The 13,066-nt window shown below is 34.8% G+C and overlaps 1 protein-coding gene, 1 non-coding gene and 2 pseudogenes across 2 annotated transcripts; 1 reads left to right on the top strand and 3 right to left on the bottom strand.

The window, feature by feature from the left end:
- The first annotated feature begins 2,720 nt into the window (after positions 1–2,720).
- On the top strand, positions 2,721–4,369 carry LOC129320769 (UDP-glucuronate 4-epimerase 1-like; annotated as a pseudogene).
- Positions 4,370–7,748: 3,379 nt separating this feature from the next.
- LOC129320770 (glycine-rich cell wall structural protein 2-like) lies at positions 7,749–8,665 on the bottom strand (annotated as a pseudogene).
- A 1,250-nt stretch (positions 8,666–9,915) lies between these two features.
- LOC129320851 (glycine-rich cell wall structural protein 2-like) lies at positions 9,916–10,700 on the bottom strand. The gene has a single exon (XM_054966505.1). The coding sequence runs from the start codon at positions 10,593–10,595 to the stop codon at positions 10,143–10,145; it is 453 nt and encodes a 150-aa protein (XP_054822480.1). The 5' UTR covers positions 10,596–10,700; the 3' UTR covers positions 9,916–10,142.
- Positions 10,701–12,257: 1,557 nt separating this feature from the next.
- On the bottom strand, positions 12,258–12,453 carry LOC129321115 (U2 spliceosomal RNA). The gene has a single exon (XR_008595911.1). It is a non-coding gene; the product is annotated as a U2 spliceosomal RNA (small nuclear RNA).
- Between the last annotated feature and the right edge of the window lie 613 nt (positions 12,454–13,066).

The following is a 13,066-nucleotide window of genomic DNA, read 5'->3' as shown; positions in this document are numbered from 1 at the left end:
GACAATTAATGTGATATATTTGATGTTTTTGGTTCATTACAATGAACAATAAATAGTTGTGTTATAATGTTAGCGTAATTAATTATAAATTTGAAATGTATAGTAAGGACGTGGTTAAATATTGTCTAAATTATTTTTATATATAATTTTTAAAATTTATTATTTTAATTGAGGCTGGTTTCTGATAATAAGAAAAGGACTTAGGCAATGTTAAAAAGCCCAATCCAAACAAGCACAAATCTGCCATCAGATGGTGACACATTGAGTCCGTGGGTGCTAAGTTTGAAGAGGATGGGGCAATGTTGGTAAATTGGCCCTGAAATGAAGAGGCAATTTGGTCTGAAAAATTGGCTTTATATGAAGCCCAGGAAAAAGGAGAATTAAAAGAATCTATAGCACCTTCGGCTTTGCCTTCGATGGAAGCCAGACTGCAACATTCTGATGGAGTTCTGGTTCACCTTTTGCACATGTCAAAATAAGGAATTCGTTTATTTCATTGCTTTTTTAACATAAAAGAAAGCAAAAGCACGAAAGTTAAAAACTAGGGACAGTCTCGGAATGGTGTGATTCCTCATTTGCCATTCTCGGTGCCGTTTGCTATCACAAGACCAGTCCAATAGGCCGTCGTTCCGCGTCTAAAAAAGGATGGATGTGTTTATGTAATCATTGTTCCTCGTATTGAGATAAGTTGAGTGAAGTTTATAAATACGAGGCTCTTCTTTTTGATGGATTAGTTTCTTAGAATAGACTTGTTCTCGTGATACTCACTAGCAACATTGCAAGATCGAATTTCATCAGATGAATGTGGCCATTCAGTGTTGGAGAGAGAAATGGATGTGATTATGTAATCGCTAGTCATGGTGCTACTAATAGAAGGTAATAAAACTTAGGAAGAATTAGAAGTATAATTACTAAGGTTTTTTATAAATTTATTAAATAAAAAAAGCATAGAAAAATTATATAATCTTAAACATTTAGTTAATAATAATTAAAATTACTTAATTTTTTAAAAAATAAATTAGTTAAAACTATCACGTGGGTTGAAGGGAGAGTATTTTACATTGATAGGGTCGTATTGGGCTGGAAAAAAAATTGAAACCCAATATGTCATGTCCAAGCCAAACTCACATGGTCCAACAGTAAAGGAAAACCACCCAAATCAGGTTGGCTCAACTGGACATTACAATGGATGTGAGTCAAGTCAAGAAAATGGGCAAAACTTGTTTAAATCCAAAAATAGCAAGGGTCAGGCTAGTAATTTGAGGTGCAAAATAGAATTTCAGGCCATGCCTTATTATTATTATTATTATTTTTTAAATTAAGTTAAAATAATGCAGAGTAAAACTAAAAAATATATCTAAAAGACTGAAATCTAGGATCAAATTATATTGATGATAATGATGATGGTGATGACAATCATCAAAATATTGCTGACTAGTCATTATTGGTGTTGATATTTTGATGATGTTACTATTTATTATGATATTGGATTTGGATGTTTAAACTTTACACATTTATTGTAGTATGGATTTATTTAAATTTATTTTTTTTAAATTTAATCTCACATGTAATAATTTTTTTAGGATAATAAATCTGTTTATTAGCTTCTTAAATTGGAAAGGAGAGAATAGATATTATGGCTGAGACCTGCAAGACCGAACTTTCAAAACAAAACCCTAAAATATAATCGGCAATATTAATAAGACAAATTTTTTTTTTTTCTTTGAAGCCATGACCCTTCAAGAACATACTTTTAGCTTGAGGGCCGGTACCTCTGGATGTGACAAAGAAGAAAATAAAAGATCTGACTACCACATGAGAAAAAAAAAAATGCAGCTTGTTATCTGCCTGTCAACGTTGAAATGAGCGTGTCGTGCTGGGGGACGATTTTGAGACTGCTCACACATTTCACGTCGCCAAATGCCGTGGTTGTATCTAAGCGTAGAACAAGAAGTGTCATACACTATCCATGCAATATTTGATTAACAATACAAAAAGATTACCAAATATTTGTTTGGATGTTAGATTGTTAATGCAATATATTATTAATTCATTACAATAAATTCAATCGATTCTGCCATCCTCCTCTAATATATCTATATAAATGGAAATCATCAATCACATTAAATATATGACAGATTGAGGATACGTGCCAATTGAATAAATCATTTAACACTTAAATTGAAATATCATGGCTAGAGAAAAAAAAATGCAAGACTTGGGAACTTAATTTTATATAAAATATATATTTAATGTATTTTTATTTAATCAAACCAAAATAAGTATATTTTAATGTGTCGATAATATTAATAATAAAAATTTATTCTAAAATATATAAATAATTCACATGCCTTAATTTATTTAAAAATATAAGATTAAGGAGTTAAGTTTTTCCTACTAAAATTCTACCAGTTGGCCAGATTGTTCAGCCACGTCAGCAAAAATACATAATTTTGCCTGGACAATGTGAAAAAAAAAAAAGAAAATCCTTAAAAAATAATTAAAAAAAAGGAAAGTAAAAACAAGGTGTTCTCCCAGAGGTAAATCCTCGTTTGAACAATCTTTGACTTTCCAAGTTTCTCTCACTATATATATAACCACGTCCTCACGCTTTGTGTAGCCGATTCAGAGAAAATAAATTTATCTGCGCCTTTCTTCCTCGCCGCCAATCAATCATCATCATCCCCTCTCCCCCTTAATCTCTGCTCCTCATCATTCTTCAATTCTATTCACGCCAGATTATAACTTTCTCGGTAAAACTTGACGAGAAAATCTTCTCTCTAACGCATCACAACACTAGAGAAAATGCCATCGCTGGATAATGATCAGCTTCTTCCTTCTTCGCCCGGAAAATCCAAATCCGAGAGAGCTCATCTCATGAATCGTCAAGTTTATCGATGTTTCTCTTCCACCAGCACCATGTTCCTTTGGGCTCTCTTCCTCATCGCATTGACCGTATCCTATTTGAGTTTCCAGAGTATAGGAAGTCCCTATTTGTCCGCTTCCTGGGGAGGGACCAAATGGGAGAAGCAGGTTCGGGACTCCGCTCGGATCAATCGCCGCGGCGGAATGGCCGTCTTGGTCACCGGCGCCGGCGGTTTCGTAGGCTCTCATGTTTCCCTCGCTCTCAAGAGAAGAGGAGACGGTGTCGTCGGTCTCGATAATTTCAATAACTACTACGAGACGTCTTTGAAGAAAGCTCGCAGGTCGCTTCTCATCACCAATGGCATATCCATCGTCGAAGGAGATTTGAACGATGCTAAGCTTCTGGCTAAGCTCTTCGACGTCGTCGTTTTCACGCACGTCATGCACTTGGCGGCTCAAGCCGGCGTTCGTTACGCCATGAAGAATCCTCTCTCGTACGTTCACAGCAACATCGCCGGGCTCATCGCGCTTCTTGAAGCGTGCAAATCGGCGAATCCTCAGCCGGCAGTCGTCTGGGCTTCCTCAAGCTCCGTGTACGGTCTCAATGAAAAGGTTCCATTCTCGGAGTCTCACAGGACCGACCAACCAGCCAGCCTCTACGCTGCCACGAAGAAGGCCGGCGAGGAAATCACCCATACTTACAACCACATTTACGGGTTATCCATAACCGGTTTGAGATTCTTCACTGTATACGGACCTTGGGGCAGACCCGACATGGCGTACTTCTCGTTCACCAAAAGCATCCTCCAAGGCAGACCGATCACGATCTATCGCGGAAAGAACCGGGCTGATTTAGCCCGAGATTTCACGTTCATTGACGACATCGTAAGAGGTTGTGTAGCATCGTTGGACACGTCGGGGAAGAGTACCGGTTCGGGTGGAAAGAAGGAGGACCCGCCCCGTTTCGTATCTTCAATCTGGGAAACACGTCGCCGGTGACGGTGCCGGTGCTGGTGAGAATTTTGGAGCGACATTTGAAGGTGAAGGCCAAGAGGAATATCGTGGACATGCCTGGAAACGGCGACGTTCCGTTCACGCACGCCAATATTAGTTTGGCCCAAGAGAACTTGGGTACAAGCCAACAACGGATTTGGAAACTGGGCTGAAGAAGTTTGTGAAGTGGTACCTTTCATATTATGGCTATGAAAAGTCTGTAAATTGAATTTGTTTTTCTTTTTAATTCTTTCTAGGCTTCTAGAATTTTCTTTTCCAGGTAAAAGTGGGGAAAGTGACAAATAGGGTCCAGAATTAAAGAAAGGAAGCCAGAGAAAAGGGCAGAGGAAGAAGAGATGTGGATTTTTATCTAAGGCAATGTTTGGAAAATATTAGTGAGGAAATGGAATAGATAAAGGTGGGGAGGGATTAGAGTGTAAAAACTTTAAACCTGTTGATAAATTTGCCATGTTTTTTTTATTGTATACAATACTTCATGCATTTTTATTCATTAGTAATCTTTTAAGTATTTGGCATAGACAAAAAGTTAATTAAAATTAGTTGATGTTCTTAAAATTATCACATTTTTTAAAATACCCTTAATTAAATGAAATAAATCACACACCCAATAGCGCCCATTCTTTCTATCTTTCTCTTCACCATAATTATTCAACAATATTCATTCCAGAGGCAGTATTTGAAAAAATTACTTCTTAAATTTTGAAAAGTTAACTATAGATTTAAAGGTAAAAACTTATAAAAGATAACTTATTTTTAGATAAAATTTTACAAACTTTTAAATCAGGCCCCAACAATTTTGAAAAACCCATTACAAAATTTTAGGATTGAAGTGAAGTTAATATTGACCGCGAAAAAGGCTGTGTTACTCCTTGTGTTTTACTTATTATTTGCTGAACATTCAATAACTTTACAAGATTGGTTTATTCTATAGCTTGGCAAATTACTTGTTATGTCAATTAAATTACTTGTTAGACAGGTAAGCAATATTTATTCATTAATTCTCTATCAGTTAAGTCTTATGCTTTTTTAAACATCTAACATGTAATCAATATCACTCAAGTTACTTGTTATTTGCGTAATATTATGTGTTAATTTTCTGTTATTACTTGTTAAATTTATTATACTTCTTATTCAATTTAATTGAAGATAATATCTTGGTCATTTTACTTTGCAATTTTATTTCAATTTAAATCTAAAATCTTGCAGTAATGTTTTGAATTATTTTGAGCCTGATATATTAATAAGTCACATTAATGATTTTTTTTTAATGAAATCTTCACATTTTTAAGAATGAGAGCAATTCATGGCCCACAAGCCCGGACAAACTATGCCATTTGAGCCCATGAGTTATATTGACCATCTAAGACCTAGCCGAGTTAAGTGAGATCCAGATGAACACTCCTTGACCCTTTGGGTGGGGATACTGTTCAATTTCTTTATTTAATTGATATACATATCTTCTCTCCTTTTATTTTCTAATTTTGTTTTTAACTCATATTTGTAAATATAATATAAAATCTCACTCAAGCCAAACGATTTCAATGTTCTCTTCATCACACACACATTGATTACCCAAGTATCCCCACATCGTATTAATATCTTTATTTGTATCTTTCTTTTCCATTTCTTATTAATTTTTAAATTTTAAATTCCCATTGCCCATTGATAATTGTCAAAATTTGACTTTTCCCTATCTTTATTTTAAGAACCCTTTCAACTGTTCCACCGAAACTTAAAAAAAAAAAGGTTAACTCATTAAATATATTTTAAAATAATTTTTTTAACTTTACCCTATTAAAAATATGAAAAGAGACACGGTATACAATAGGCTATAAAATTAAATTTATAACAGAAATAAAATTATAAAATAATAATAAATAAATCTTCATGTGTTTTATATTGGGTCATTGAGCAAATCATCTCTTAAACTTTGAGTCCGATAACATCATAGATCTTAAATTTATTTATATATAAATTATTATTTTAACTTTTAAAAATGGTACAATCTGATTTTTATTATTAACAAAAGTTAACTCTAATATTTTTTTTTGCCAAAAAGTTACTTTAATAATTAGTTGAACATAAAATGATAAAAAAAATTTCAAAATTACAAAAAAAGATCAATTTTTTAGGTTCTTGTTTGTAATTTTTAATCATTTATTGTAATTTTTTTGATAATTTTTGAGGCAATTTTTTATATTTTTTGTCAACTAATTGTTAAATTTAATTTAATTTTTATTAATGATAGAAGTTAGATTATACCATTTTTAAAAATTAAGGAAATAATTTACATGACAAATAAATTTAAGATCTATAATGTTACTAAATATAAATTTAAAAATAATTTACTCATTTATTTTTTTATATTTGGGATTAAAAAATTTATTTAAAAGATGCTCATATTATATGTGATTGACCTTATAAACTTTTGAATGTAACGATGAACGATGATAATGATCGCAGATAAGTTAAAAAAGGGCAATGGATGGGCCTATAAGGTCGTGGGCCTTTCTCCTCCGCAAGGCTGTTGTATGTAGCTCCTCTGATTTAGGAAGGAAATTTAAATTGTCCAAATTTAATGTTTTAATTTTTTTTATTTTTTATTTGTTAAAATAAAATATTTATAAAATCATAAAAATTTTAATATTTTTAATGAATCTCATCACCATTCTGGATAGTCTAGATTTGTATTACCAAATAAAAATTTATAAAAAAATTAATAAATCTAGACTATTCAAATTAATTTGTACAATCCAAATTTTCTCCCTAAATCAAAGAGAGATTGAAACAAGTGAGAGGGTGGGATGTATTTGATGGAAGAGTCTAGAGGGAAAGAGTGATAATATATGGAAGCATGTCACCTAACAAGGTCTTGGAAGAGAGAATGGATGAGAAAACCTTTTTTTCCCCTTTCTTTCATTTCAGTATTCAAGGTGTTTAACCTAAACTAATTTAGTTAGTAGCTTAAGAGTTATTTAAAGGTTATACATTTCATAGATAATTTAATCATGGCTGCATTCTAAGAAGTCAAACTCGACTTTTAGGTATTTGGATGGACTTGAAAACTCCCTAGTTGCTAATAGAAATATTAGCTTACTTTCACAACCGATACATCGTATAATCTTTTTAATGTATTGATGGAATATAATAGAACATTTTAGGATTGGTGTATTCTTTTCTATCTTGCAGTTTTGGATCTTGGGTCAAACTACAATTTTCATCCATTTTAGTTATCTTTAGTTATGTCATATAGAGCCAATCCCTTCTACGAAAAAAAAGATAAATTGAATTAACTATCTAACTAATTACTATTTGAAGCAAGCACATGATTATATATATATATATATAGGCACGTGGCCTCAGGCTTCAGCTTGGAAGGCGTCTCACTAACAAACCAAGCAGTCATGCGTGGGGAAACAATCCTGCGCGCTGCAGGTCTCACCACTTTCTCATTATTATGCTTTTCCACCTTATCTCCCTCCATCTCCACCCACAGAGTGAAAGCAACACTGCAAATTTAGATTATTTAATATTTAAATTTGATAAGATGTTAAGATTTGATCTAAACGGTTTAAATTTATAATATAGCAGAGGCGCTGTGAATACAGATATAGTAGAAAGAAATCAAGTCCATTTGAACCTTTGCTTCTTATTTAATTTCTGCTCTTATTCATTTACTTTCATTCCCACACGATTTCTCTTCTCATTGTAATCTTTAATTTTAATCCTCGCAGCGTATCGTGGAGCTCTCATCAGATCACTCTCGATCGATCGTATGGTTATCAATTTCGTTCATAAAACTAAAAACCTACCTATATATAATCCTGTCACAAACACGTCTACACGTTAATTAATTGTAAATATATAGCTTCTTCCCAGAAAAGTGAGACAAGACAGCATGCATGCATGCAATATGACTCACTTCCACATTTATCATTCATCCAACAATTACTTGATTATGTAGTAACAATAATTAAAGCACACTACTACAACATTCATTACATTCATGCTAACACATACAATCCAATTAACAACCAACATGGCTCACACATGCATGAAATGATCTTTTGAAAATCCATCCATATTCATGAATCCATCATCACTTATTCAAACCTCCATCACAAGCTTCCTTGTTAACTATATTAATCCTTCACTTTCCGTTTCCACCTCCATAGCCTCCGCCGTATCCACCACCTTCACCACCTCCTCCTCCTCCGTTCGACCTTGACCCGGCATGAGATCCGGCGTATGACCGGCCTCCGAACCTGCTCCAGACGACCCAGATCCTGATCCCGCACGAGATCCGGCGTGTGAGCCTGCCTCTGAACCTGCCCCGGACGATCCGCCACCAGACCCTGAACTTGAATATGAGCCCGAACTTGAGCTGGAGCTAGACCCAGACCCCGAACCCGAGCCAGACCCTGCACCAGCACCAGAGCCGCCGCCGCCGAGCCCTACACCGATGCCAGCACCCACGCCAATACCCACCCCACCGAGGTCCAACCCCAGATCCTTCCTCGCCACTCTGCTTTCACACACAACAGCAATATTGAACGCAGCGATCAAAGCTATAAGGGTTAGATTCCTTATAGCATCCATTGAAGGGGAAGCAATATGTAGCTTTTAATTAAAACGAAGTGGCTCTTTCTATATGCTATATATCGGAGGCTATGAGAGGATTTTAATTTGTAGAGGCACGTTCAGATGCATGCTATTTAGAGTCGAAGACTTGAGAATTAAAGGTTGTGCGGTTGGTAATTGAATAATAGTGAAGAAAGTATAGTGCTCTTAAGTGGCAAAATACGACTTGAGTTGATCTTTAGAAATTTATGTCTTCTATTCCAAATTGAGATGTCAATATTCCAATCTTTTTTTTGTCATGTAGCTAGTATGATGATCTCCCAGATTAACCATTAAAACCAGTGACGGACTCACAGAAAAACAAATCAACGGGGGCATAATTTATACTTGAAATAAATATTTATATTTTTATAAAAATAATTATATATATAATTATATTTTTTATATGAGTTAATAAAATTAAATATCTAAAACAATACATAAAGACATCATTAGAATAACATAAAAGACTCTCTTTATATATAGCATCATGTTTTTTTTAATTTTCATTAAATAAAATTTATATTCCCTCACTTAAAAATGTATGATGTTTTTAACTAAATGTCATCTTAATAAGCTGGTTAATTATTTTCAAACTAATACTATCTTTTTATATTTATCACTATTTAATAAGATATTTTACTTTAAAATAAATATAAAGTGATCTATTTATTAGGAACACTTTTTAAAAAACACATTAATTACATATCAAAACACTAAAAATATTCAATATTTTTTAACATCCAACACCTAAAAAAATGCATATTTGCAATGTTGGATTTGTTTAGATCACTTTGCTTAGATTTTTTTGTTGGGCAATGTTGGATTTGTTGTGTATCGTCATTCTGTTTTTGCATGTGTTCGGCTTCAGGCTTCAGCTTTGAAGGCGTCTCACTAATAAAACAAGCAGTCACGCGTGGGGAAACAATCCTGCAGGCTGCAGGTCTCACCACTTTCTCACTACTATGCTTCCACCTTATCTCCCTCCCTCCCATCTCCACCCACATAGTCAAAGAAACACTGCAAATTGAGATTATTTGATATTTAAATTTGATAAGACATGTTAAGATTTGATCTAAATGGTTTAAATTTTACAATACAACGGAGGCGTTGTGAATATATCAATATAGATATGTGGGAAAGAAATCAAGTCCATTTGAACCTTTCTATTTTATTTAATTTCTGCTCTTATTCATTTACTTTCACTCCCACACGATTTCTCTTTTTATTGTAATCTTTAATTTTAATCCTCGCAGCGTATCGTAGAGCTCTCATCAGATCACTCTCGATCGTATGGCTATCAATTTCATCCATAAAAATAAAAACCTACCTATATATAATCCTGTCACACACACATATACAAGTTAGTTAGTTGTAATGTATAGCTTCTTCCCAGAAAAGTGAGACAAGACAGCATGCATGCAATATGACTCATTCCCACATTTATCATTCATCCAACTATTACTTGATTATGTAGTAACAATAATTAAAGCACACATGACTAACACATACAATCCAATTAACAACCAACATGACTCACACATGCATGAAATGATCTTTTGAAAATCCATCCATATTCATCAATGCATCATCACTTATTCAAACATCCATCACAAGCTTTCCTTGTTAACTATATTAATCTTTCACTTTCCGTTTCCACCTCCATAGCCTCCGCCGTATCCACCACCTTCACCACCTCCTCCTCCTCCTCCGTTCGACCTTGACCCGGCATGAGATCCGGCGTATGACCCGGCCTCCGAACCTGCTCCAGACGACCCAGATCCTGATCCCGCACGAGATCCGGTGTGTGAGCCTGCCTCTGAACCTGCCCCGGACGTTCCGCCACCAGACCCTGAACTTGAATATGAGCCCGAACTTGAGCTGGAGCTAGACCCAGACCCCGAACCCGAGCCAGACCCTGCACCAGCACCAGAGCCGCCGCCGCCGAGCCCTATACCGATGCCAGCACCCACGCCAATACCCACCCCACCGAGGTCCAACCCCAGATCCTTCCTCGCCACTCTGCTTTCACACACAACAGCAATGTTGAACGCAACGATCAAAGCTGTAAGGGCTAGATTCCTTATAGCAGCCATTGATGGGGAAGCAACATGCAGCTTTTAACTAAAAGGATCGAAGTGGCACTTTCTATATGCTATGTATCAGAGGCTATGAGAGGATTTTAATTTGTAGAGAAGGACGTTCAGGTGCATGCTATTTATAGTCGAGACTTGAGAATTAAAGGTTGTGCGGTTGGTAATTGAATAATAGTGAAGAAAGTATAGTGCCCTTAAGTGGGAAAATACGCTTTGAGTTAATCTTTAGAGATTTATGTCTTCTGTTCCAAATTGAGATATAATTCCAATCATTTTTTTTGTCATGTAGCTAGTATGATGATCTCCCCGATTAACCCTTAAAACTGTTGTTTTTATTTGAAAAATTAGTGCGATTGAAGAGTAAGTTAGCTCACAATTGTTATGCAAACAATATAGTCTTTAACATTTTGAAGTATTTCGTCATAAGAAAGGATGAAGATGATGGAGCTATTGTATAGTTTATAATTATAATAATAATGATGCAAAATTGGAAGATACAAACTTGTAAAAGAAAATATTTGCTTTATTGAAAAAAATAGAGGTCGGCACGCGTCTAAAAGCAAGGAAATATGGAGGCACTAGCTAGTGGGCTACATGTGCGCGGTTATGTTTGTGCAGGGATTTGCTAAGTGGTATAAAGGTATTCACTCGATGAATATTTTATGTAGCATAATATAATAATTAATCAATTTAATCGAAACGAATGTCAAAAATTTTATCATGTGATAGTAAAAAAGTATAAAATTTTAAATTTTTAAAAGTGACAACATACATGAAAAGTATCCTGATTAACCATGAAAGTTTTTATTTTTTTTAAAAATATTTTGATAATTTTTAAATATTGATGAAAAGTAACAATTACAATTGAGACATTCATATTAAAATAAATCACTCACCAATTTTAAATCAATGTTAGATGAGAGAGAAATCCACAAGTTTTGGTAACTTAAAATGTCGGTGATTTATGTGATAAATATATAAAAGAATTTCTGTGGACGAAAGATGGTGAAAAATAGAAAGTGGAGAATTGGGATTTGTGGGAGAAATGGGATATGGTTTATAAGTGTACTAATAATTATTCTGATTAATGGAGTGGCGCCGCCTCACAGACGCAGTACTTTGTCGTCCCCATTTTAAACTCTTTAGTGGGATTATGATTGGCAGTGTCACTACCTCCAACATCACAAAATGCTTAGTACTAATCCTGTTTTAAATAAGATTGGTAGGAACCAACACAAGAAAAATGCAAGATCAAACATTCCAGAAAATGAAAAGCTAGCCAGATTTTGGTTTTATTGGCACACGTAAGGATTCAACATGAAAATAAGTAACATCGTTCTAAATTTATGATCTGTTCTCATAGTACCACGATTATTTATTTTGCAACTTTCAAGAATATAAATGATCACTTTTAGAAACAAAACATTTTTAAAACATTAAGTTCAATATTTCAAATGAAATCTAATTTTTCAATTCAACGGAAATTTAAAAATCAAGCCGGGATCCTTGCTCAGTGTATTTTTATTTGGGCCGAAACAATATGCATGCAATGTCAAAGCAAACTATGCTCTTCTGATTTCAATTGAGAATTTTGTCGGGCTAAGAAAGCAGGCCTCCAGATTGGGCAGATACAAACGACACAACACTTGGACTAAGATTTGGGTGGGGTGCGCCAGGCCCGTGCAGCAGTGCAACGCATGGGCGACGCGTGAAGATCCCAGCAGCAAGCAACTGTAGCGGACCCTCCCCGTAAAAAAAGTAATTTAATATCATGTGAGCCGATGGCCCACGTATCAGATATTAAACTGATAAGAACAGATACTACACTTGATCTTAGCCAAAAGGCCGAGAAAGGTATGCTTTGTGCCGTGGGTTTCCTCGGCTTTTATAGCTGCTCAACGCTCTGCTCGCGTGATGACTTCCCAGTGTGGGACTACTTGCTAGCCTTAAATAAAAGCTTTCCTTTCACAGCAAATAATATGAGAACGTGACTCTGAACAACACCTAGAGAGGAAGAGCCAGTTTAGGGAATGTTGATAAGCTCAGTTACTCTTTCCAACTCTGTGTGCTTCAAGGAGAGCTCCATTTATTCAACGTGGGCTTCCATTTTTCTACTACTTTCTTGTTGATGATGAGTTTTGGGTCTGAGTTTTCTCATAGGTTTAATATTCACACACTTAATCTGAAGCTTGGATTTTGCTAGCAACACTTTCAGTTTGGCCAATAGATAATTTGATATAATCCCATTAGGATTACATATATATATATATATATATATTACATTTTAATTGTTCTGAGCAGCCATTTACTTATGCCAGGCTGGTTGTATGTCCAAAATTTTGCAGGATTGCGTTGACTTTCGTCATAGTGCTTATTTCTCTTAGATTTTACGTTAGCTATCAAGCGATAACTGGTTAGTAGAAAAGAGGTTGGATTTACTCTTCCTTCTAGCCTTTGAAGGGAAGCCTGAG

This window comes from Prosopis cineraria, unplaced genomic scaffold (assembly GCF_029017545.1).
Source record: "Prosopis cineraria cultivar Desert tree isolate PC_DT_omini unplaced genomic scaffold, ASM2901754v1 PC9, whole genome shotgun sequence".
In the NCBI taxonomy this organism is placed as follows: Eukaryota; Viridiplantae; Streptophyta; class Magnoliopsida; order Fabales; family Fabaceae; genus Prosopis; species Prosopis cineraria.
The sequence above is the reverse complement of the archived record's forward strand: the minus strand, read 5'-3'. Positions and strand labels throughout refer to the sequence as shown.